Source organism: Pongo pygmaeus, chromosome 7 (assembly GCF_028885625.2).
Source record: "Pongo pygmaeus isolate AG05252 chromosome 7, NHGRI_mPonPyg2-v2.0_pri, whole genome shotgun sequence".
Lineage (NCBI taxonomy): Eukaryota > Metazoa > Chordata > Mammalia > Primates > Hominidae > Pongo > Pongo pygmaeus.
This window is the reverse complement of record NC_072380.2, coordinates 35,891,529-35,919,158: the sequence shown is the minus strand read 5'-3', so window position 1 is coordinate 35,919,158 and position 27,630 is coordinate 35,891,529. Positions and strand designations below refer to the sequence as shown.

Genomic DNA, 27,630 nt, shown 5'->3' with positions numbered 1-27,630 from the left:
CTTAGAAGGTGTGTGAAAATGGAAGATGGCAAGTGCTAACTACATAGTTAATCTTCCTACAGATTATGTGGTAAGCACACTTAATGGGTCCAACAGTAATTATTCTGTCACCCCTGTGTTGGGCTTAGAGGATAAAATAAAGCCATCGTATATTTACCTTGTAATTGTGCAGCACTTACTATGCATTCACTGCACCCTAAGATGGTACTTATGTTATCAAATGAGTAATACTAACCACACAAGGAAAGTGAATTTATTTTCAACAAAGTTAGTGGACTGTAAAATAAGGTGCTACCAAATTAAAGAGTGAACGAGGAAATCAAGCAGAACTGGTTCAGTAATAGGGCAATAAACACATAAAAATAATTCTCAAGGGAGATCACAACCATCAAAAAAAACCAAAAAACAGCATCTGAAAGGTCAGAGGTTTATCAAATACATTTAATAACCACAACAGCATGGTGGCCGCTGAGAAACAGGGTGTGATTTAAACTTCCATTCCAGCTTCATGATGATTCAAATGTGAGAGAGACAGGAATGGAGCCTACTTCTCCAACCACTCATAACCATGGCTGAGATGATAAACGTCAACCTCAGTTTCCACGTGTGCTTCTGTCATGTGTGACAGAAGGAGGGCAGCTATCATTCTTAAGCTCCCACCTTCCCTCTACTCAATTAAGTGCCTTGGGAATAATTATTCCCAGAGCAGACAGAGGACACAGAACACAGCAGATACATCATGCCAGCGTATGGGAAGCAGTGAGGGAACTTTGGATTGAAACCAACTAGCATTTTCCCTCCCTTTCCTCCAGTTCCTTGGGCACTGCTGACTGATGACACTCTCACCTTAAAAGGTGTATCTGGGGAGAACACACCTGCTCAGCAAATGAGCTAATACAGAGAAACAGCCTGGCAGTGTGCAGAATGCAGCTCCTTTGTTGCTGAGTTGACAAAGTAGAGACAAAGACATCCTCAGTTTTCCAGGTACTAAAATAGGAAGGACCAGAAGCCAGGAGGATGACCCGGGCAAGACGCCTGGGCTGGAAATTGATTTCAGTGGCAGTGAACATCCTAAGACAAAACCAAACAGCAGGAACAAGTTGTCTTTGTTCCCCTGGATTGCCATTTTGTCTTTTATGTTTCCACTCCCTCCCTACCAGGTAACCAGAATTCTCATTCTCCCTCCAGATATAGATCCTGCTTTTAGGAATAACCCTATGTATGCCTGCAGACCAAAGTATCAATGTTTGATGCAGCTCAGTGTGTTTCCTCTCCCAGGAACATCTGTAGAATCCATTTGACTTAAAGGAATAAAATATTAAATTATAGAATTTTAAAAATGAGTAGAGGAACTTCAGGGACAGGGTAGGGAAAGAAAGCCAGTGCATGGCGAGCACTGGCTCCCTAAGGCTCAACCTGACACTGGGACGGCTTGATCTACAAGCTAAGCGGCAGAGGAAAGGGATGCCTATAGAGAGATAAGCAAAATGGGAATTATTTTACAGAACAATTTGTCCTGGGAATTATAAAATTCAGCTTACAATAATTTCACTAATTCAACAAACATTTATTGAGGGGCAGGAATGAGGATGCATGGATGAATTAACACGTGGCCCATATTCTCAGTCATTTCTGGTCTAAAGGTGGTAAGGACAAGGTAGTGATGAGATCTGGGTACTTCAAGTGCAGCCACAGAGGTATACACAAGTCTTCAAAGCCACATTTTACACTTCAGGAGATAGAACCAGACTTTACCCACAGCTCACATTCTTCTACAGTTGGGTCACTGTGCTTCTTTCTTCTTTCTTTTCTTTTTTACCCTTCTCTCTTTGATCTACCTGGTTGTACTTCACCTCTTTCTTTTTCCTCTTCCCACCCACACCTCCATCCCACTGTTTTCTGATCTTTCTTTCCAAGAGTACACAGTGGCTTTCTTTGTAAAGATTTCTGTGTGTTTACAAAAGTTGAAGTGATTCTCTTTCATGTGTTCAGTACTGGCCCCAAGGTGTAGTTCTAGATTTTTTTGCCCTGGCTTCATGAGAGAAGGGAGAAAGTCGTGTGTGTGTGTGTGTGTGTGTGTGTGTGTGTGTGTGTGTGTAAGCACATGTGCACTTAAGTGGTGCCCCTGAAGAATCATCACATGCACACAAGAACACACTCAACTCCCTAAAGAACCTTGGAAGCCTCCGCCCCTCATTGCTGGGAGAATTGCTCCAGCAACAGGACCGCAAGGTGCAGTCACTTCCGAGGGACTGGCAACTTTTCCCATGACCATTCCTGTGCTCAGCCTTTCAGCCCTTTATTGCATTGTCATTCATCCCAAGTGCAATTGTAATTGATATCTCTGCTAGATGGACACTTGCTAACAAAAGGCCGTATGTAGTGGTCAGTGTAATATATACCCCCCCCACCCCTACTCCACTAGGCATCTAGACCCTAGCCCTCTGCATCTACCCATCAGTTAGGGTACCCAGTGCAAGGTCCTCCTTTCCCATGAAGGTGATCCTGTCCTGGCCAATCCAGCCAGTGCTGCCGCCCTATGGTCTTCTGAACAACTTGTATCACTTGTACTTCCCAGATCTCATTTTGGGTTGTGTTTTTTATTGTTAATTTTCCAAACGCCAGTGAGTTGCTTTGTTTTCCCTAACTGCCTTAAACTCTTCAAAAGCTACAATATCTCTATAACTTCCCAGGGAAACTTGCCAATCATCATGAACAGCTATTGATTGCCTGCCTGGCCTCCAACTGTGAGAAGAGAAATATCAAAGAAACCACAGTCTTAGGTTGATTTTAGAACCCCTGCTGCCAGGACTCTCTTTTCATTTACATTTACACATATGTTTATACCTATCCGGTCTCTCAAGTACAGTGTGGCTGGTTTGTTTGCTCAAAGTGATTTTGAACAAAAGCCCTGACAGAGCAGACTATTCTGTCTTTTTGTGGGCACAGGATACCTTCCCTTTTCTGTTTCATAAACGAAGCTTTACATATCAATGTGTACTAATGTCTTTCCTGTTTTCTTCATCCCTATTTTCCTCTCTCCCAGAGTCACAAAAGCTTCAGGCAAAGCTTGGGAGGACTCACCAGGTGGTAGAAAAAATTACTGTCTACAATCTACAGGTATTAAAAAAAAAAAACAAACCCAAACCCCACAAACAATGCAGAGCACTGACTGTGAAATCTCTTGTATTCCAAATTAGTCAGAAACTACTGAGGAATGTGCTCATGGCTGGAAGGGACACAGAGCATCTGCAGAGAAGGCTGAAAAGATTAATCGAGAGCTGGAAACTAGGACCCTGGAGAGGAAATGTTTATGGGTTCATTTGGCCTGAAGAAAAGGGAGCCTTAAAGTGACTTCCTGGTGATCTTGAATACATAAAACGTTGTTATAAGGAGAGAAGAGGACTACTGTCTGGGTAGGTGCTCAGTGACCATTCATTTATGATGAAGCTAGTAACCAACTCTTCACCATCTTTAACAAGAACTGCAAAAGAGGACATGACCTTTTATTATAGCAATTGGGACTCTGGTTAGATATTACAATGACCTTTTCTACAATGAGGGTTGTTAAAAACCTGAATTGTATTTCTGGGGAAGATTGTGAAATCTCCTTTCAGAAAGTCTCTAAAAGAAAGCACGACTTTACAGTACTCTCCAGTTATTTTATTTTAGTTTTTTGGCCAAAGCTGGGGAGAAGGACTAAATGACCTTTCAAAGACCCTTTGAACTTCACAGTTCAGGGAATGGGTATTAACAAGGTGGATGGCTTTATGCATGATAATCGTATCCAGTCATTTATTGTCACCAATGTGCCCAAAGGACTCTATAGAAGGGCTTTTCAGTTGATTTTCCTCCTTTTCTTTACATAACTCCCCTCTAAAAGATGTATTAATGCCAGCCACTTACTAATGGAAATTTAACTCAATGCTCATGTTACGACCTTAACTATATACCAGATTAGAATCTATGTTGCAGGATTTGGATAAGTGACTGAGAATTAACATAGGAGCTTAGCGAGTACCTTTCCAAACATATGATATTCTGTTTTATCTCCCACTGGATATTGCAGAATGCCATTGCTCCCATTTCAGAAAAACAAACATACTTGAATTGGTATATATGTAAGAGGAAGTGAATTACTAAGGAATCCATACGATAAATACAGCACATCCTGAGAAGGGTAAGACAAACAGAAAACGAGGCGGCCAGCCATGGAGATGGAATCCCATAGAAGGCCAGGTAACAGACACCCCGGGAAGCACCCTCAGCACAGGAGGTAGTGTTGATACAAAGTGCCCTGCCAAAATATTTAATTGCATGCCGAAATATGATGAAACAGAAGTTATTGTTAAAGTTGTTTATATGTGCTGTCATCAAGAAGCAAACTTTTTTTCCTTTAATTTAATGCGTCAGAAAATAGCTTTTAAATGGTTAGCCATGGCCAACCATGCTAAGCAATTTCAATTATATTTGCAATTTTTAGAATCTCGTAACATCTCTGACTTTCCAATTTCCCAACCTCGAAAATCTCAATTTGCTATTGTAGTTGTTTCACTGTTGTAATTAATGACAATAGCAGCTATATCTTAAAAAGCACTTAGAAGGCACTGTTCTAGGACTTTACATTTATTAACTCATTTTATTCTTCCAACAACCTTCTAAAAATATCTTCATTGAGATGTGTAAACTGAGGTGAGAGAATATTACTTGCCTTTCTCAAAGCCTCATGATTGGTAAGTAGCAGAACTGGGACTCAATCCCATGCAGTCTGGCTCCAGAATCAATGCTTTTGGTCACTCTCCATCCAGTTGTTGACCTCTGTCTTCCTGATCACACTGTGTGACTACCTCTCAGGAAACACAGTAACTCAGTAACTGAGCACTAACCTTATGCTGACTTCTCTTTCTCTAAGAACTACACAGATGATCACATTCTCATCCTCATAAATAAAATCTATGAGGTAGGTATTATATATTAATATCTTATTTTACTGATGATGACACGGTGTCAAGTAAGTTAGTAACTTGGAAAATGGCAAAGTCAGGCTTTGAACACATGTCCGTCTTCATTCCCAAGCTGCTTATGACAAGGTGTCTCTTCCTTGCGTCTCCTCTCTGCTCTCTCCATTACTGGCACCTGGGTTAACTTGCCCTGCTGGAGGAAGTCACTATAGCACGGGCATCATCAAAAAACTGATGCTATGCAACCTCACCCAGGCTTTCCTTGCACCTCAATAATTATTATATTCACATTCTATGGCCAAATTGTGCTTTCCTTACAACAGCTGCTCTGAACTTTGTTCCTTTCCTTCAAGACCCCTACTCCTTACCTGCCGTCTTTCTTGTTGAAAACATGGAGACCATCCTATGTGAGTTCACTCCCCTGCAACTCAAAATTCCTCTGTTCCTTCATCCAATTTTCTTTTTCTTTTTCTTTTTTCTTTTTTTTTTCTGTTCCCTGAAGAGCTGCCCCATGAAGACCTGGCCTCATTCATTATTCTCTTTTGGTCTTGCATCTTCAGATTTTTCCTCCACAGCTGGGCCTTGCCCCCTGCCTACAAACACAGTCTAGTCTCTCTAATCACCTCTCCCCAAATCCTTCCCTCAACTTACTCTCTCACAAACTTCTCAAACATGCTGCCTTTTTAACATCTACTGATTTCTTAGCTGTTTGTCTACAAGAACTTTAAGCATTTTTTCACATTAAATATTTCTTAATACTTGTTCCATAATCTCCCCAATCAGTTAACACTGTACTATTAACATAAAAAGGAACAAATAGAAGTAATACATATGTAAGATTAGAAAATGTTCTAGGAAGTATAAAAAGGTACATATACTATGCAAAAAGCAAGCTTGTCTTCCAACTACCACTTCTCCAAAAGTAGTAACTGTTGATAGTACCTTGTGTGCCCTTTCAGAAAAAAAAAATATGTAAATGTCCTCCATTTATTTTTCTTTTCCTTTCTCTACACTAAAGGCTCTATATTATATTTCCTTTACTATACTTTCCTTTAAGAAAATGTACACTATCTTATCAATCACTTATCAGAACATAATATGCCTACTTCATGCTTTTTTTGTTTGTTTGTTTTTTTGAGACAGAGTTTTGCTCTTGTTGCCCAGGGTAGAGTGCAATAGCACAATCTTGGCACACCGCAACTTCCACCTCCTGGGTTCAAGTGATTCTCCTGCCTCAGCCTCCCAAGTAGCTGGAATTACAGGCATGCGCCACCACGCTCGGCTAATTTTGTATTTTTAGTCGAGACTGGGCTTCTCCGTGTTGGTCAGGCTGGTCTCAAACTCCCGACCTCAGGTGGTCTGCCAGCCTCAGCCTCCCAAAGTGCTGGGATTACAGGCGTGAGCCACTGCGCCTGGCCGGCTTCATTCCTTTTTCATTTGCCTAGCCCATACTCGGGTTGCATGATCACTTATTTAACTACCCACTACTGCTACATCATTTGATTGTTTCCATACCCTGTAAAGTCTGTATTTGCCTAAACCACTGTTCTCTTGAAGGTCGTTTGCAACTGCATCAACTGTAACATTCTTCGTCTTATTCTTTACCACTGCTCTGCAGCAATAGACAAGAATAGCAAACTTCCTCTTAGAAAAAAACTGCCCCTTAAATTTGATTCTCTTGAAGTTTGACCTGTTCTATACTGATTGTTTAGTAACTACCCTTCATTCTCCTGGTTCTAAATAGGCAGGCTTTAAAATTCAGTTCTTGGCCCTTTTTCCTTTCTCTGTTCTCATCTAATTGGATAATCACTCACATACAGACAGTGCCAACGATTTCCTTGATCCTGAACAGTCTCAGATTAACATCTCCTGCCTCATCTTCTATCTGAAGATCTGATGCCATATTTCCTTCCTGCTCGCTGGGCAAAACCACCTGCATCTTGTGCTCACATCTCACATTTGTCATCCGATTTACAGATTCATCATTATCACTCATACTTACCTCTTCAAATATTTTCTTCTCTTGAATTCTCTTTTCTGGTAATGACACCACCAGGGACATGGCTCGAGATCAGAGAGTCATCTCTGAATCTGTTTCCATTCACTCCCTCCTCAAACCATTCTAATATTTGAGTGATTGTGTCTAGTGCCTCTCCCATCTCAATTTCAAAAGGAGACATCCCAGTGGATATCCACATGGACCAGTCCCCTCCACTCACACCCCCAGTCTTTGATTACTTTGAACCATTTTACCTGTGGATGACTTCCCAAACCCTGTTCTAGTACAGTCACCCCGACACCTTTCATGACTGCAGGATGGACTGGATCCACTCCGGGTGGACTTCTTTCACTGCTCAAGACACTTCACGCTCTGCTCACGCTACAGTTCAATGCTGTTTACCCACTTCTCATCTACATGAACCCCATTCTTTGGTCAAACCTGACTACTCATTTTTTTCAAGTAGACCATACACTTTTGCAGACTTTTATTTTTGGCTCCGACTTTTCACCCTCACTGAGAGGCTCTCTCCTCCAATATCTGCTTCAATTCTAACCATCCTTCCAAGGTTGGCAATAAAGGTCGTCTATTTTATAAAATATTTTTGATAGTGCCCATTCAGACATGTTTACAGCTCCTTTTAGTAAGCTTGCCAGATTGAACAAATAAAAGTTTGACACACAGTTAACTTTAAATTTCAGATAAAAAATGAGTAGCTTTAGCACAAGTATTTCCCATGCGATATGTGGGGCATATTTATCCTAAACATTTATTTGATGTTTCTTTGAAAATTGAATGTAATTGGGGGGACATTTTTGAACTGTAAAAGAACTATGCTTTTGCCCATCAGATGGGGAGACAAAATTGAAACAGAAGACAGAGTCAAAAAGAGCAGAATTTGAACTCCAGCCCTAGAAAAAACTACTTCACTTCATGTCTTATTCTGAAAACTGAAGATATAAACTCTACAAATTTTTAGTTACTGAGAGGTAGAGAGATTCAGCTTGTAGATTCACATTTTTAACAAGCACCCAAGTTATTCTGGTGCTAAAGAACATACTATTAGTAGTTTATCACTTACTTGTGTCTGTGCTTATGTCTGAGGTATTTAATTAACAAAATCCCATCAGGTCCATTAAGGGCAGAGTCAGCAAAATCATTGAAAATGGTAGTAAGAAAAGATATATACTTATGCTGGAATAAACATTAGATCATAAAAAATAGAAAATAGTAAAAAAAATACAAATGTTGCACATATATATGGGTTGAATTGGTTCACAGTAGGAATGATTCTGAAGGATGAAGCAAGTCAGGCAATTTTCGGAAAGTGCTATATTTCTGTAATTGAAAATGATCAGCAGGAGATGAGGAAAAATGGACAAAATAGGAAAAAAATAGTTTGAGACTGTGGTTAGAGCATCAGCATCAATGCCAGTAGCCTAATGTTAGCTTAGGAGAGCCTAGAAATCTTTTGAGAATTGAAAGGTATGACCAAAGACACAGACAGTTTTGTGGATTCAAGATCCTAATCAAGTCTCCATAGCCTAAAAGAGCATGCTAAGTTGCCAGTGCAGCCCCCACATCCTCTGAGGAATTCTGTACCCGGTGAAGATCATAAAGAATACGGATCAACATGATCTCACTCTGAATGAACCCAGTGCATTTTGGGGAAAGGTGCAGAATGGAATTTTCTTCAGTGAGAAGAGCATACTTACTTTTCAGACTTTAAGGATGCATTCAGGCCATTGTTTGGTGGAAATGATTTCAAGACGTGTGCATTATGGGCTTTAACCTAGTGTCTGGCACAGAGTAGATGATTATTACAAGAAGTTTCCTTACTTACTTTTCTCAAATCACTTATCTTCTTTCTGCCTTGTATTAAAATTATAGGGAAGATACATTTCTTGTTTCAAGGAGCCAAGATTATTTGTATGGGACAATTGTACAATAAATGTCTTCTACATGAATGAATAAAATTGACTATATTGAAGCAAAATCTTGATTTTCTTTCTTTTTGAAATGGAGTCTCGCTCTGTCGTCCAGGCTGGAGTGCAGTGGCGCAATGTCGACTCAATGTAACCTCTGCCTCCTGGGTTCAAGCGATTCTTCTGCCTCAGCCTCCCGAGTAGCTGGGACAGCAGACACCTGCCACCACACCTAGCTAATTTTTATATTTTTAGTAGAGACGGGGTTTCACCATATTGACCAGGCTGGTCTCGAACTCCTGACCTTGTCATCCACCCACCTTGGCCTCCCAAAGTGCTAGGATTACAGGCATGGCCGATTTTCTTTTACTTTAACACTAAAAGGTCCAGTGAGAAGTTAGCAGGAAGAATGAAAACCACAGCACAACAAATATTAATTGAATATCTACATGCTAGACTCTGGTAAATTCAACAGGTGTAATGATGAATAAAACTCTATACTATATGTCAGATGGCAGGGACTATGTCTATCAGATAGGGAATCCAGACCAGAATAAAGGCAATGAAAATATAGAACAAAAACGGGATAGTTTGATACCGAGGCAACTTACAAGAGCAACTAACTCACACTTAGGGTGGGAGGGTGAAGGCCTTGCAGACATGAAATCTAAGTTGAAAACTGAAGGAAGAATAAGTTAAGCAGGTTAAGTGTTAGGATGAGGGAAAGAGACTTAGTCAGAAGTAACAGAACACATAAGGGAAACTATAGGCCAACATGAGCACCAGGCATTCAAACTGAGGGGCTTTGTTTTGCTGAGGAATACAGCAATGGTGAGAGGGTAGGAAGGAAAATATTTAACGGTAATAAAGAAAAGAAAGCTGGGGCCAGCGCGGTGGCTCATGTCTGTAATCCCAGCACTTTGGGAGGTCGAGATCAACTGAGGTCAGGAGTTCAAGACGGGCCTGGCCAACGTGGTGAAACCCCGTCTTTATTAAAAATACAAAAATTAGCCAGGCGTGGTGGCAGACACCTGTAATCTCAGCTACCTGGGAGGCTGAGGCAGGAGAATCGCTTGAACCCGGGAGGCAGAGGTTGCAGTGAGCCAAGATCGCACCACTGCACTTCAGCCCAGGTGACAGGGCAAGACTTGGTCTCAAAAAAAAAAAAAAAACAGAAAGCTGGGACCAGATCATACACGTGTTAAGTGCTCTAGACTTCCTTTTAAGAATAATGCTGAGCTACTGAAGAGGCTTAAACAGGAATGTAATGTGATCAGGATTTGTTTTAGATAGATCAGACAAACTGATGCAGGGCAAGACTGGCTACAAAGAGGCAACTCTAGAAATCCTGGTGTGGGAATGAAGATGGCCTGAATTTTTAGACTTTTCTTCTGGGACACCATTTTCCTTTCATTTGGTTTTTCTCTTACTCCTTGGGCTGTTACTTTTCTTTCTTCTCTGTAGTGACTTCTGACCTCCTCTACATCTAAATGTTAATGTCCATCAGGTTCTGTCCTCAGGTCTTTTCTCTTCTCTATTCACGCCATTATCTAGTGATCTCATCCAACCTAAGGGCTTTAAATATCATCCGGACACTGACAAGCCCCAAATTTATGGTACCAGCCTGCACTTATCTGACTTCTAGACTGTCTGGCCAACGTCAACTGTCTACTGAACCTCTCCATTTAAATGTTTAATAGGCATCTCAAACTTAGCATTTATAACACTGAACTCCTCCTGATTCTCCCTCCAGTTTTGCTATGCCAAGTTTTCCCCATACCAGTAATGGCCAACTCCGTTCTTCCAGTTGCATAGCCAAAGTTTTGGAATCATCCATAACATTTTGCTTTCTCTTGTACTCTACACCCAAAACATCAGAAAATCCTTTTGACTCTGACATCAAAAGACATCCAGAATATGACCCATTTTTACAATTCCTCTTGCTACATAGCTGGCTCAAGCCACAATCACCTTAGAGCTAGATTAAGAGCCTAGGTATTGTAACAGATTATTGTTATAATAGGTCATTGTGATAGATCTCCTTGCTTCTGCCCTGGTTCCCTATAGGTTTACACTCAACACAGCAGTTAAGAGCTTTTCCTTGAATATATTAGGTCGTATCACTCTGAATAAAAACCCTGAATAGTTTCCCAGCTTCCTCAGAGTGAAAGTCAAAGTCCTTACAGTGGCCTATAACAAACTCAAACTATAACAAAACAAAGTTTTCTTCCCTCACCTCGCTTCTCTGACCTTAGCTATTACTATTCTCCACTTCTCATTCTGTTGCAGACATCCTGGTCTCCTTTTGGCCCTCAGAGACTCCAACCAAACTCCCACCTCATAGCATTTGTGTCCTGCTGTTCCCTTTGCCTTGACTGCTCATCCCCAAGCTACCCAGAATGTTTGTTTCCTTGTTTTTCTCCCCTCAGATCTATTCTTAAACATAACTTATTTTATTTTATTTTGTTTTATTTTTGAGACAGTCTTGCTCTGTTGCCCAGGCTGGAGTGCAGTGGTGCAATCTCGGCTCACTGCAACCTCCACTTCCCGGGTTCAAGTGATTCTCTTGCCTCAGCCTCCTGAGTAGCTGGGATTACAGGTGCACACCATCAAGCCTGGCTAATATTTGTATTTTTAGTAGAGGTGAGGTTTCACCATGTTGACCAGGCTGGTCTTGAACTCCTCACCTCAAGTGACCTACCTGTCTAGGCCTCCCCAAATGCTGGGATTACAGGACTGAGCCACCACGTCCGGCTACATAACTTTATTATAGAAACCCCTGGACACTTTACATCAAAAAGCATCACTCACTCTAACCCTGTCAGAGCCCCCCACCCTGCTCTGCTTCTCTTCATAACACTTACTACCATTCAGCACTATGAATTATCTGGTTTATTCCTGTCCTTCCTCACTAACACATGAGCTTGATAGAAGGAGAAGCTGTATGTGTTTTGCTCAGTGTTGATTCTCCACCACCCAGAACACCTCCTAGCATAAGGTCAGCACTCAGTAAGTTGCTGAAGGAAGGAAGGGATGGGTTTGAGCAGAGTGGAGACGGAGATCAGCTGATGAACTTGAGATCTAGTAGGTGGCAGAATAGTCAGATCGTGATGAATTGTTGGGTATTGAGCAGGAAAAGGGAGATGAAGGAAATAATAGGGCTCTTGGAGGCTCTCCAAGTTTCTGCCCTACACACTGAGTTGATGGTATACTGTTCCCTGAAATAGAGAAGATGGGAAAAGGATTTGATTAAGGACAGGGACAGAGAAGGATAATTTCAACTTTGAGGAAGTTGAGATTAAGGTTATTAGGACATATTCAACTGAAGATATCCTGGAGGTAGCTGGCTCTAGAACTATTAACTGAGTTTGTGCTGAACACTCATCTCTGTTAGGTACAAAACTGCATGGAAAGGAGATGAAGAGAGACTGTATAGTATTGAGTTATTTTCCAGGGAAAAGCTAAATCCTTTTCACCCCTTCAGGTGAACTTACCAAACCAGCTGCTACTCAGAAGCTCACAGCCTTTCAGAAAAAGGTATTCTCCAAGCCTCCAAGGAGTCTTATTGTCTCAATGCAACCATTTTTCAGTTTGACTCTGGGGGTGCGTGTTTGCCATTCAGAACCTACTATATTTTATCGCACCTCCTGACATTGTTACACAACATTTATTGAAAGCACATTTGATGGTAATGAAGTTTCTATTAACTATGATTAAATCTCATAAAGCACCTGAAGATAATTTAAGATGTGCAGAAGCAGAAAATGAAACATTCGGTTTAGTACATTAGGAAACGTAATTGATTAAATTATCTCATTTACAATAAGTGCTTTCATGAGCTATGCAGTGCACATATTTTCCCCAGTTTGTCATTATGATTTGCCAACAGATATCTTAAGACTTCACTTTCTTTTTACACCTCCCCACAACTCTAAGCTCGTGCCTCTGCCCGCCTGCTCATGGAGCACTCTGTGCAGAGCTCTGAGTGATGTTTTCTATCCGCCAGGCCTTATGGAAGATCATGTGTATGGCTATATATAGGCACAGGTTGTTTCTCAATTATCTTCATAATTGACTTTGATTTTGCATCAGTGATGATTCATGTAGTCTCACACTAAGCCCCTGTTTCAGTGAACAACTGCAGCCTGAATTTCTGTAATGCACTCCTAACCATGCAGCTTATAGAACCCCGATTGGATTCCTCTGGGAGACATTTGCAATCACACTGATTCTCTAAGGTCTTATTTTTAGAGAAATCACAAATTAAAACAGTTTAAGCGATTCCGTTGCAGTATCCAGCAATTAAGCATGGTGCTCAGGAGCGAGAACCCCAAGCAAAAACTAATTCTGAAGTCCCTAAGGACTGGAAATGGCTTCTGCGGGGTTTATGGCTGGAAGTACAGATGTAACCAAATTAGAATAGGACAGGACTCACAAACTAAGTGTGAAATTAATTTTAAAAACACATACATGCATTTCTAAGTAACTCTCACATTGGCCACCCCATGGATACCTATGATCTTTTTTGTGCTATATGACAGAATCAGTGGACAGCATGCACCATGTGGCTGGGAGCAAGGTAAGAGTCCACTTACTCCACCTGTCATCCTGAGGGTCCTGACACAAGCACAGACCAAATATTCAGTGATCTGTTTATTTCTCTCTCCCTCAATGCCCATACACATGAACACACATATACACAGCCAGGTGCCCCCAAATTCGAGTCTTCCCATTAATTCAAAATCAAACATGCATGATGTCAGAGGACCAATACTTAAGTAGAAATGATTTTTTTTTAATGGGCAGCAGACAACAGGGACATAAGTTTAAATGTTTATTTTTGCTGTTTTCCCAAATTCTTAGACTTTGCAGGTAATGATATCTTTGTATCTCCAGCCTTCCTGAAGCAACATAAGGAAATAGGAACAGAATGGCTTCACTGGATTTTTCCCTCGTGTCTTGTGACCCCTGTCCCAAGTTACCTATTTCTGTCTATCCTCACAGGGTCTTAATTCTCTCAAAGAAGTTAGCTCATAATAGCTATTAACTCTTCCAAGCTCTTTGAATTTTAATACCCTAGGATTTAAAAGATCAAAAGTCATTCAGTTAATACTAGAATGAGAGATGCTAGGCAGGGACGTCTTTCACAAGCTTTACAAACCAAACCAGCCAGGCAGTTGTCTAATCTCCTACTAATGAGAGCTGTATTTATGTTGCCCCAGTATCTTGAAGTTTCCCTAGTGTCCTTTATGTATTTCTGATGTATGAGAATGACTTGGGGAACATATTAACACATAGATTCTTAGGAGCTCCTCAACCAGGAATTCAAATGTATTTGTCCTGTTCTGAGGTGGTGCATATTTAATTTAATAAGCTCTGGCCACACTCTGAGATTCTGATGCATGCGGATTCTGATCCACCTTGTGAGAAACATTTTTCTAAGATCATGGTTCTCAGCCCCACCTGCACCTTGGAGTCACCTGAGGAGCTTTGAAAAATAAAGATACCTGGGTCCTGAAAACCCTCCACCTTAAATTCTGATAGCCTTGATACAGCCTGGAAATTGGGAATTTTAAAAGACCTACAGGTGATACTAAAGAGCATAAGGTCAAATGCCATACTGCTAGCCATTCCAGCCATCTCCTCTCTCCAGCTCTGCAGGAAGCATAAAATGAAGACAATGCAAAGGACTCTCCCATAAGCAAGCCTGGGTACAATGAGCCTAAGCCAGTACCAACACCCCAATCCTCAGCTCGTAATTATTTCACCATGGAGTTCTGGATCCTAATCTGCCCAGCTGCCATGGATTCCACGGGAGGTAAGATGCTAGGTGGAGAGACTTGTAGTCAGGCTTTTGCCCAAGGCTGCTCTCAAGGAAGTGTGTACTGACAAATATTTATTAATTTTAATGTGATAAATCTCTTCAGAAATAAGAATCCTAGATGACATTTGCAGAGAAATGGACTTATAAGCAGAAAGAATCAAGAGGAGAGATTTATTTTTACTGGGAGGGAGGAGAGGGGTGTGCATATTTCTTTTGGATTTAAACCTCTGATATGTGACTCTGAACTCCATGAGGAGAGGCCTCGAAAGCCCTGGATCTTTCATAGGAACTTCAATTCTGCTCAGCTCCTAAACAAATACAACAGCAAGGCAGCAAATATGAGAATATATTCACAAGAGGAACAATAACTTACTTTGGGGTTTTATTTCATGAAGAGGTTTTTTATCTAAAAGAAAGAAAGAGAAAAAGAAAGTTGCATTTAATAAATTTACATGGAGCGGATATATTTCCTGTATCATTTTATATCTACCTCTATAAATAAAACATTTTCTCCATTTTTACGGACAACAGGAATGGCATTGTCCATAGTTTTTTCATTCTATTTTTTAAAAAAATTTTCTTTTTTGAAAAATAAATAATTGTAGGATGATTACTTCATCATTTAAAAATTTATTTTCTTGTGGGTTCACTAGCATTTCTCTCTGTTGCATTTGCTAGATTCTTATCAGGATGAGGAAAGCAGTGAGCTTTCAGCCTGTCACTCTATTATATACAGCCAGAAGCCTGCTCAGGTAAGGGATGCTGTTTCACTCTAGATGACAGAAAAATGAACCAGTGAATAAATATTTAAAGGGATCCTGCCTTGGTTTGCAGTGATCACAGACTGGATAAAAAGTCCCCAACTCTGCCTGTTTATCCATTCTTATCAGGTATGGGTGTGGCACGGTGAACACATTAGTTTTGTTTTTACCAAACCACTCTGTTTTGTTTCACATCTCCATTATCTGCTAAAATCTGTTCCATCTCTCTCAATGGAAAAGTTGTCATTTTATAATCACAGTATTTAGCAGTGCACGCATCAGATAAGGTGGATTAAGAGAAAAGGCATTAGGCCGGGCAGGGTGGCTCACGCCTGTAATCCCAGCACTTTGGGAGGCCGAGGCGGGTGGATCACGAGGTCAGGAGATCGAGACCATCCTGGCTAACACGGTGAAACCCCGTCTCTACTAAAAATATAAAAAATTAGCCAGGCGACGTGGCAGGCGCCTGTAGTCCCAGCTACATGGGAGGCTGAGGCAGGAGAATGGCTTGAACCCCAGGGGGCGGAGCCTGCAGTGAGCCGAGATCGCGCCACTGCACTCCAGCCCGGTCGACAGCGAGACTCTGTCTCAAAAAAAAAAAAAAAAAAGAAAAAGAAAAAGAAAAGGCATTCAGCATGGCCACAGGAGTCAGAGCTCAGCTGAGGAATTTTCTCAATGCCCCCAGTGTCCCCCATCCATTGTCTCCTGTCCCATCTCCCATCATTAAAATAATCTAATCTTACAGGTCACTTTGAGACTGGGCCTCTGTGGCTTATTCTGTGTCATACCACAGTCCCTCTTCTCCCCATTCCCCCTACCCTCGTCCATCTTAGGCTCACACAACTCCACCACAATGCACGAACCCAAGGTGACTGCCCTTCAGACGCTATGCCAAGATTCTAGAAGATCTGCATGGTGCTTCCTCCTTCTCATTATTCCTTTCTTAGGGTTTAGATGAGTCATTGTCTGACTACAGGGATCCAGGCTGTTGCTAATCGTTCACGGACTCACACAACGGTAGGGGGACCCTACGCAGTCCCCTTCTCTGCCCGAAGGCGAGCCATGTGAGGCGAAACTGTCATTTGGGATTATGTTTTTAACTGAAGCACATCTGGTACAGTACACATTTGAGAACTTAAATATTATCTGACTGACTGCACCATCACCCTTCCCAGGCAGATCAACACAGCTCTATTTTGAGTTCTCCATAGAGTCTTTCTCACCCTAACTCACTCCTGCATTTAACATGGTTTCTATGGAATGCTCTTGCATTACATGAATGCAGTGTGCTATAAATGCAGCTCTAGTGTGTTTTGCCATCTGATTTGTTGTGGAAGTCACTTTCACAAGGTGTGTATAAATCACACTCTTGAAAATGGGCTACTATTTTTTTAAAATAGAAAGGCAAAGTGAGAGGTAAAGGGTAATTTCTGGCAAATATTTCTTTAAAAAGAAAAATCCTTATAAAAGATAATAATTTGTTAATGTTGATATGATCATAGTCAGATTATTTTTACATAGTCGGGTTTCTTAAAACAGAGAACACTTGCATTTCCTTTACTGAACAGATGTGACGGTACTAGTTTTCCTGAGAGCAGGTGGTCCCTCCTGAAGTCCAGATGCTAATGCATTCAAGAATCAGAATAAAATGACTTTGGTGGTTTTAAGCTAACCTCAGTTTTTGCTTATTGCACAGTATCTGAAAGCATTTGGCATGGGGCACGGTGAGGCTGGCAGGCCAAGGCTGAGATGTCTGAAAGTGATACATTGCTACAACTACACAAGGAGACATGTAGAACATCTGTTTAGAACTCTGAGCTTAACAGTATTTTCTTCCTTCTAAACCACAGGAATGAAGATTATGCTGGGTAGCAAAATGAAACTCCATTAAAAACAGGTGAGATATATAACTATGCTGCAGAAAAATAAATCTAATATAGCCAGGCTATGAAAAAATTGGAGTAGTAGAGTTCTATCAGGTATAGCTCTGAAAGAATGAATGAACAAATGTGACTGAAAAGCCCAGGGCCATGTACTTGAGACAGAGAAATCAGGCAACAAGGGCACACAGGGCATGAGTGCGGCACTTCCCCTCTAACCTAGCTTTGGAGCCACTTTTATTGGCATTGTGGCATTAGTAGACCAGGATCAGAACTGGATTTAAACCTTCAATTGTCTACATGCTGTGTGTCCTCAGTATTCTCACAGTAAAATGGGAATACAAATTCCCATTAAAGGTTGCTACTGACGATTAAGCATGATAACTGGAAATCCATGCAGCATAGAGCTAGCACATGTTTGTCATCAATAAATGTAACAATCGATAGCTAATGACACAATTTCAACCTGTTATGATTATCATGATCATTGTCAGAGTAAAAAAAAAAAAAAAAAAACAAACCTATTTGTGCTGCTGCTTAGAGAGACGTCACAACTCCAAATCAGAAATTCTAGTGAATTTTGGGGATTCTTCAATGCAAGTTAAAACTTGCATCTAGTTCCAGCCTCTGCTAATATGAGACCAACGCAAATCAAAACTTCAGTTTCCTGATATGCTAAAAATTAGGGCAGGGGCTAGAATGCAGACTCCCTTGCCTTCACCCACTGTAAATCTGCAGACCAGCAACCAAAGACATTCTACAGAGTAAAAATTATTCAAACAGCTGCTTCTCTACAGTGGGACTTGTTATGCTAGGTTCCAGCATGTCTTGTGTATCAGTGTGTATCCTCCTATGGAAATGGCTGGAAATCTCTGGTGCCCAAGAGGGTTTTAGTCCCCTGGCATCAGCATCAAAATTGGATTCTGCTGTGCTTTGTGAAACAATGGTACCTTGACAGGAATCTGCTAACATAGAGCATTTTCCCAAAAGGAAATATCTGATCGAGATTGTTCTACAATGAGCACAAGAGAGGGCTACCCACTGACTTCACTGACATTGCAAGAAGTACCCACTCTATGATCTTTTATTCTGGTTGCATAATCATTTTCTCACAAGGCTCCCAGCCATGGAACATCCTTGATCAACTACATTCTCTCTGCTTTAATTTTACCTCTCTCCAAAGGCCAAGTTAAAATGACCCTTAGTAAATTAATCCATTAGGACCACGGTTCTTGGTGGTGGTGTTGGCTTAGTGGTGTTGGCTGCATATTAGAATCATCTGGGGAGCTTTTTAAACAAATACTCATACCTGGGCCCCACTCCAAGAGATCTTGATTATTTGAGGTTTGGGTTTTTAGGTTTGGGTTTTTGTGATCATGATCACTTTCGGGCAACATATCTGGGATCTGTGTGGTCAATTTTAGTTAGTCTCTGCCTCCCTAAGATGCCTTGAGGTAGCTATGTTATATAAATGGTCCCAGAAGCGTCTCTTCTATATCTTGCAGGTGAGAGATGTTGCAATTTTGACCCAGTGGAAGCTGAACTATAGTTTACGAAAAAAATCATAGCAGTTTTCCCAGGGTCTAACATATACTGATTGGTACCTTCTGAGTAAGTTGGAAATTGATGATAAATTATTATAACTCAGTCTTATAATCTTTTTGTGTATTTATAAGTTAAAAATGCAAACATTTTTAAGTGTTTTAAATTGTCACATTTTATTTCACTTTTTTCATTTATTTCATTTTTATACTTACACAGTTACTAGGTAGTTGTGCATCCAAAATAAAATATATATATTATATATATTATATATTATATATATAATAGATAATCACAAAGGGAAAAAAGCATAATTCCAGCACCAAGGGATAACCACTGTTAAGTTATACATACAAGCCTAGGTCTTTATCCCCTGGGATTTTATAGATATGAAACTACATAAAATTGCCAGTGATTTATCATTTTTACCTATAAAAATGTGGAATTGTCTTTTATGTATTGTTCTGCAATCTGCTTTTGTCACTTAGTACTGTAAGGCAGCTATTGCTTTGTGTCTGCCCTTGTGTATATGAGGGGGGAGGTATATATCTATATGATGGAGAAAGAGAACAATCTACCTTTTATTTTTGGTGATGATTCATTTCTTTTTCACCTTTAATTTCTTGCTTCCTTTTTTATATTCCATGCTCCTGAACCATTTCCATGGTATCCATTGTTCTTAGCAGCTATTTATAACATCATCCCTACACATCCAGCCTCTACTAGAGAATAAACGTGGTCAGCTGCATGCAGCCCACATCCCTGGGACTACAGAGAGCAGGCCCTGGGGGAAGATGGCATATGTGGACAGAAGGGTTCATCTCCAACCATAGAGTGAGGGCTGCAGACAGAGGGCTGCTCCTCAAAAGCTGTAGCTGATGATTACTTGAAATCTGCTCCCACTGGTTTTGAATACTGCATAGATATGTTTGATACCAGGGCCTATGTCATTTTTAAGATTCAGTTAGTAGGGTTGCTTAAATGTAGACTAAATACCCAGTGGGGCAGCAACTCACTTCCCAGCAGCAATTCAAATACGTCATTACAGTCAATGTTTACCATTCTTTCATTTCACTAGACTAGTCATATCCCATATTTTTACCTACAAAGACCACTTTAATTATTTTGTTTGTCATAAATCATATGCTTTGAAACCTTTTCTACCCCCAAAAAAGATATGTGTTAACTGTTTTGTATTTTAACTTACCCTTCACATTCTTTGTACTCTTAAATGACTTAGGAGTTGATTCTGAAGTCTGTGGAATAGTCTGCCTTTTGTATCTATTCTCTGGCTTATTTCCTTATTTGTTGCAATAATTCTCTAGTATTAGCATGAAAGAATCTAACATGACTCCACATTGCCTCTGAGTCATGATCAACTGCTCTGCCTACCTTTATGGTCTTGCATTACTGGTCCCACCATGCCAGATATGAATTAGTTTCTGGAGCACCTCAGTACAAATCCATGTACTAGTCTGATAAATCTATTAACTCTCTCCATGGTCAACTCAAAGCTTTCGTCCAGGCTGTTGCCTCACCTTGGGAAGCCCTTCCCTCTTCAAGGTTCTTACAGAAAAGTCTCCTGACTCCATGGCACAGATGGATTTCTGATTATTTCCTGAAATCTCTGGTGATTACTCCATTTGCAGGGATTGCTTCCCTCTCTCAACAGTATGTCTAACTTATAGTCACTAAAACACAATGTAGGTTTTTTTCCAAAAATTAATAACATCACAAATGTTCATTTGATATATTTTATACTTTAAAAATCACTGTCAGTTATGGGTCCCTAACACGTAAATCATATTTAAATGCTTATTTGTGTGACACTGCGACCACAGAGTCACAGCAAGAAAAAGATAGGGGGAACGAAATTAAGAGCTATTTGCTTATTTGCTGACTGGTAGAAAAGAGATTGAGGTTATTGATTATCAGTGTATTGCATGTATTCATGCTTTCCCTCTCCCCTCATAACTAGAAATAATTAAGAGCTGGTGTTATGCCCTCTGAATGCTATCCAAGGCTGCAGGAATTCCCAGGGCCTGGCAGATAGGCCTTGTATTAGCAGTGAAGGATAATTAGACAAACATGAAGTCTGCTTTGCATTGGCAACAACACTATGCCGGAATATGTCAGGGAGACAATGACAAGTGGGGAGTCTGTTCTCCTCTGAGTGTTCAAAGTTCATTTAGGTCATAGAACATGCAGGAAAACAACCTCCAACTCTTGTATACATCCTAAAACTATTTCAGTGATTAAAAATGCAGAAATATTAAAAGAGATTAAAATATAACCCATCTCTAGATTTGACTCTTTTTAGCTTCCTTATTGCATTTTTCTTTTCAGTTCATGTTTAAAGATCTTGGTCAGCAATGACCCTTCAGAGACCATATTTATCCCACTTAGTACTGGGTTAGTTCAGTTCTTGCTTTCTCACTTCAACCCTACTCCCCCCAGCTTCCCAGCCTGTATAGACATCACAAGATCTATTACCCCTTTCAAAATGCAATCTGAGCATACTCATGGAGGACAAGCACAGAGAATAGGAAGTTTTTAGAGATTCCTCCTGGAGTTTTCAAATTGGTGATGTCAGTTAGAGAAATCACTGGTTTCCCCAGAGAAATCTGAGAATTAGTGGAATTCCAGGGCTGAGTGGCAAAAACACCCACATAAATAACAACTTCTGTGAGTTGAGATGCACATTAGTAAATGAAAAACAGTTCTATTGACATCTCCTAACTAACTATGCATTGTTCAAGATCCCATCATGTTAATTAGGTGAAGTCAGAAGGGTACCAAAACAGATGGCTCAAGGATGTCACTTCTGATGACAATGACCTTCCTCAATTGCCCTTAGTCAAAGCGCATAATTAGTGTGCATTCAGGAGATGTAGCCTTCCCTCTTTTTTCTTTCAAACTGGGGGGCCTGGTCAAATAAGTATCCTTAATGACCATGCTCACAAGTGGCATTTACATATTTTTGAGCTCAATCATTGAAACATCTAGATTGATACCAACTTCATTGTGATGTCTATCCATTCCTGCTGATTCCATGTGTGTTAGTTTTTGTGATTACTATGCAGAGTAAAATATGGTCTTGGGCCACTGCAAACACTTTTAAGCCTATATCTGTAAGACTTTCTTACCAGTAATAAGCCTCAGCGTGATAAAATGCAATGCTTCCAACTCTGCTCCAAAGGAAGATGCATGATAAAGTCCTTTTTCTAACCTATGAATTCTTTTGCTTTGATCCCCTGCCTTCCAGTCACAATAGAAATATATACTGTATATATTCAAAATGGAACAAAAAGTCCAGATTCTATAATTCAAGCTTAAGATAATCATGTGTTGGTTAATGTCATGATAATCACTGACTTTGCGGCAAGAGTGATATTCAAATATTTAAAAATCATTTTAAAATATCAAAATGAAATTAATATATTGAAGAGATATCCACATTCCCATGTTTATTGCCACGTGATTTACAATAGCAAAGATATGAAAACAACCTAAATGCCTGTTGACAAATGAATGCATAAAGAAACTGTAGTATATACAAACAATGAAATATTATTCACCTTAAAAGAGAAGGACATCCTGCCACTTTCAACAACATAGATGAACCTGGAGAATATACTAAGTAAAACAAGCCAGATGCAGAAAGAGAAATACTGTTTGATCTCACTTATATGAGGAATCTAAAAATACCCAACTCATAGAGACAGAGTAGAATGGTGGTTGCTGAGGGCTGAGGCTGGGATGGAGGACATGGAAAGATAATGGTCAAGGGGTATAAAGTTTAATTAGGCAAGATAAAGAAGTCCTAGAAATCTAATGTGAAATAATGTGACTACTGTTAACAATATTGTACTGTATACTTGAAATCTGCTAAGAGGGCAGGACTTAAATGTTCTCACCACACACGCACTAAAAAAAAAAAAAAAAAAAAGGAGCTATGTGAGGTGATGGATATGCTCATTAGCTTGATGTGGCAACTATTGCACAAGTGCACATATATCAAATCATCAAGCTGTGCAATTTAAATATATACAATTTTTAACTGTCAAATATACCTCAATAAAGTTGTAAAAAAGGAATCCTATTTGTAAGTGCCAGCCTTGCCATAGGGTCACAGTGGCTTCCTGCTGTGTCAAGGGTTGTTCCTTAAATTGCTCAGGAGAGAGGTAGGGAGGTTTGGAGAGGGAAGATGGTGGGGATTGAGATTTGAGAGGTGTTTGTTATGATGACTAAGAAAATACTTAACTGATATGAGGCTATCAGTCTTGACTCATTAAAAAATGCTTAAAGGGAAATTGCAAATTGAGGACTCTTCACTTCCAAATTGTTTTTCAGCTTCATTAGTCCTCATGCTAGACCAAACATTTATCTAACATTACAGACCAAATTACCTGTACATAGGGTCTACGTCGGTCTTGTTTACCTATTTCCAGTACCTAGAACAATAAATAGAATATAGTAGGTACTCAATAAATACCTGTCAAATGAATCAGTGCTGCTAAGCCTTATCCAGTGTCCATAATTTCAATCACAAATATTACAAAGTCAAGGTTCATCAATTTCCTATGTTCTACATGAATTCATAGGATGTTGTGGCTGCTCGATGAGGAGTTGGGAGTACAATGCTAAAGAGGCTGGATTTGATAAGTCAGTCCCTAAGTGAGGCCAGCAACTTGTTTTGTTGGGGTAGGGCAATTTGTTTCATATCTAAAACATGCCCAAGTCACTTTATGTAACAACCACTCAAATGGCTGATTTTAGGTGTGAATGAGAATAAACTACTCTTCAAAACTCATTAAAAAACACATAATCTGAAGTCACTGACATGTCAGTGGTATTATGTTCATATTATATATGTATATATATATGTTTAATATGTGTATGCATATATATCTGGAAGCTGGTAAATACGTAGCTGCAATATACATACTTTATATGTATATATATGTATATCTATTTTAATGTGCTTATGTTGTGTGTGTATGTATATATATAAGTGTGTGTATCTATCTATCTCAAGTTTTTAAGCTAAAATGAAACTTAGAGATCTTCTTGCTCAGTTTCCTCATTTTACAGTTACAGACACAAGGCGCAAGATTATGAGATTTGCCCAAGGTAACTCACTAGTTAACAAAAGATCTGAACTGGGACCTAGGACTCCTGACTCTTTGTTTAGAGCTCTTTTTACTTCCCTATGATATCTTTCTAAATGATCATGGCAATTTTCCATTCCACTGAACACTAACACTGTCCTGTACTAAACACACGTAAGAAGACCAGGTCTTTTCTTATTCACAGTACTGACACTCTGGAGAATGGGGAAGGGCAGGATTAATAGAGTTAATGATAACATCTATTGATGATGTCAGTATCATCTTTATTATATTTATCACCTTTCATAATGATCTTGAAGAGACGTGTATTTAGTTTGTAATTTAAAGAGAATAGGTGGAATCAAAACAAAGAGGTTTCCTTTACCGCTATTAATTTGCTTTGTTCAGCACATCCCAGAGGCCACTGAGTTTTTCACAACAGTAGATTACTCAGTTTTAAATCACTGCCCTGATTGGGTTCTTGCCACTTCTTTTATAGCCAAACCACTCTATGATCTCAGACATTAAATCTTTCTCTAGTACAGACTAATATTTCTTACCCAGGGTTTTGTGCTGTTGAATCCTGATTAATTACACTGCAAATGTAAAATTTGTAATTTACAGAACTAATAAAATGAGGATAGTTTTGTTTATATGACAGAAAGCCTAAACTTTGGAAACATTCTGACTAGAAGGGACCTTGGATATCAATCATTACTGACAGCAAAAAAAAAAAAAAAATTAAATTAAATATTGATGATAAATATGGCAAGATTGCTAATTTTGGAATCTGGGAATGTGGAATAAGAGAAGTATCAGGCATGCAACAAATCATTGTTCTAGAACTGTTCACAACAGAACGGTAATCCCGGAACCTATAAATTGCTGTACAGTCTAGTAATGCATATGTTGTTGGATTTCATTTCTCCTGACTCCATTGAGAAATAATTTTTGAATTTGTGTTGACAAATTAGGATTTGCTTTATAAAAAATATTTTCTACCACCTCTAATCCCAGCACTTTGGGAGGCCAAGGTGGGCAGATCACCTGAGGTCAGGAGTTTGAGACCAGCTTGGCCAACATGGCAAAACCCTATCTCTACTAAAAATACAAACATTAGCCAGGCATGGAGGCACACACCTGTAATCCCAGCTACTCGGGAGGCTGAGACAGGATAATCGCTTGAACCCAGGAGGCAGAGGTTGCAGTAAGCCAAGATTGTGCCACTGCACTCCAGCCTGGGTGACAGAGGAAGACTCCATCTCAAATAAATAAATAAATAAATAATATAAAAATATTTTCTGGCCAGGTTCTCAGAATACATGTATTTCTTATGAATGAGAGAAGCCTGTATATCCTACTCTCAATATGACGAGGACTGATTTTCTCACCTGTGGTTCAGGTGTTCTTCCTTCCCTCTCCTGAGCCTTTCTCTTGAGGGTTTATTTTATTTTTAAGAGACGGAGTCTTGCTCTGTTGCCCAGGTTGAAGTGCAGTGGCTATTTACAAGCATAGTCATGGTGCTCTATAGCCTTGAACTATAGGCCTCAAGTGATCCCCCTGCCTCAGCCTCCAGAATAGCTGGGACTATATAGGTGTGCACAACCGTGTATGACTTTGAGTTGTTTTTAACTGTTGGTTAGAATCATAAGATTTTAGAACTTGTTGGGACCTTATAGATCCCCTGGTCTGTCACCTTCTCTGGACCAAATCCTACCAGCTGAGCAGAGGAAGGATAGAAAATGGAGAGTAGTTCATTCAGCTACTTATCAGAAGCTCTAGGAAAGGATATTCTTTTGTCTGACAAAGTTTAAGATACCTTGTGAACTGTTAGGATTCTCCCAAACTCTTTTTGACAGCGGACAGTATTTCTCAAATTACTGCTCAAAAATAGTTTGTATAAAGAATGTAATGAATGTATAAATAATGTCTTCTATAGAGTTTAATGGCAAGTACATTTTATTTCATTAGACACTATCTTAACCGGATATATTAGGAAACGTGTTAATGAAACATAGAAAGTATCTCACTGTTGATACTCTTGCAGAACATGGAAAACATTTTTTCTCTGCCGCAAGAATTCCTTTATTAGAAAACACACACATGTGTGTGGGGCATGGTGCTGGGCATGGTGGTTTACACCTGTAATCCTAGCACTTTGGGAGCCTGAGGTGGGAGGATCACTTGAACTCAGGAGTTTGAGGCTGCAGTAAGCTATGACTGTGCCACTGAACTCCAGCTTGGGCAACAGAGTGAGACCCTGTCTCAAACAAAACAAAACACACACACACACACACACACACACACACACACACAATAGTTATTGCTATTTTGTATAATGGAGTGCTTACTATGGAGGAAAAATTCTTCACTCAGATTAGTTTATCTTCTCACAAAGAACCCTTTGTAATAGATACTGTTATAATTTTTGTTTTATAGATAAGCAAATTTAAGCTTAGAGAAATTAAGACACTTGTTCAAGGTGTTCCTGCTTATAGTATTGCAATCAGAATTCAAACTCAAACTATCTCACTGCAGAGCCCTGAGGCTTCAACCTATCCTTCATTTAAACGATGGATATTCACATCCAACAGGCTCAATTCACTCATTTCTTCCAATTCTAGGTTCCTGTCTGTCCATTTTGAGTGCCTCAAAAAGAAAACAGCTGGTTTTAACCCAGTCACAAAGGAGCTTTGAAGGCTATTTAGCCTGTGTTCTTAATGCCAGATCAATCCAAGCCCAACTTAGGCCAGCCTCACTGAAGCTCAACTTCTGTACCTTCCAACAGTCCCCAGTTCAGTGTTTCTCAGGGATATCATCTATAAAATTGTCTTTGTTATGGATTTGCACTCTCACCGACAATCTGGTTCTAAGATTATAATTTAAGACATGTTTTTAAGCTTCCTAATGGGTTTGTCTCCAGTTTACATCATCACAGGGACTCGTTCTTAGGTGTTTGTTTAGTTTTCTTGGGTTTGTGTATGTTTTACTTTGTTTTGCTTTCGTTTTTTTTCTCGCTCTCTTGGTAATATGATTTGGAGGTACATGCATCCTGCTCTCCAGCTGCCCAAATTCAGTTTTAGAGCCCTTACTTACAGTGGAGTGTTTTATTTCGATTTCTCTCATAAAATGAACAAAGTTAACAAGATATGCTTGAGAGAAACAAATTTCCAGAGATTATGTTTCTGAAGTGCTACATAGGACTTCCTGTCTAATTTCACCAAAAGAATGCAAGTATAGTGGAAAATACATATTGAAATATCTTGGAGGGAAAAAGTGGGTAGTAATGGGAAAATGTAGGTAGAAGGAGAGTTAAAGAGAAACAAGCAGAATAACTGCCTTCATTTCTGTTAGCTGAGAAAGCAATTCTTACCTAGGCTCCTCTGTCTTAGCTCTGTACCTGTGGCACAGATCCACGAGGAAACAGAAGATGGTGACAACAGAAAAAGTTTCCTGGATGACAAAAGGCATCTGAAGTGTTTCAGACCTGGTTGGTAAGAAAGGCCACAGATTTTTAATAGCTTATGAAATACGCATCCATCATAAACCAATGGATGAAGGCCAGTCTTCATTGAGAAGGGAGATCATGCTCAAAAAAACAATCAAATGTCTTTTTCTTTTTATTAA

General features: G+C 39.7%; 1 protein-coding gene and 1 long non-coding RNA gene across 8 annotated transcripts in view; one reads left to right on the top strand and one right to left on the bottom strand.

Annotated features, from left to right (window-relative positions):
* The window catches only part of UNC5D (unc-5 netrin receptor D), a 554,235-nt gene that overhangs the window by 75,312 nt on the left and 451,293 nt on the right, over positions 1-27,630 (bottom strand). For 5 of the 7 annotated variants that reach the window (XM_054499220.2, XM_054499221.2, XM_063668622.1 and 2 more), the window contains one exon: positions 15,083-15,115. The exons of the other annotated variants lie outside the window; for them this stretch is intronic. In XM_054499220.2, coding sequence (XP_054355195.1) covers positions 15,083-15,115 — 33 coding nt within the window. The remainder of the gene's footprint in view (positions 1-15,082; positions 15,116-27,630) is intronic. 7 annotated transcript variants of the gene reach the window in all.
* The window catches only part of LOC129042903 (uncharacterized), a 38,150-nt gene continuing 21,248 nt past the window's right edge, over positions 10,729-27,630 (top strand). Inside the window, exons 1-3 of the long non-coding RNA XR_008504232.2 lie at positions 10,729-14,703; positions 15,388-15,461; positions 17,321-17,367. This is a non-coding gene — a long non-coding RNA (uncharacterized LOC129042903). The remainder of the gene's footprint in view (positions 14,704-15,387; positions 15,462-17,320; positions 17,368-27,630) is intronic.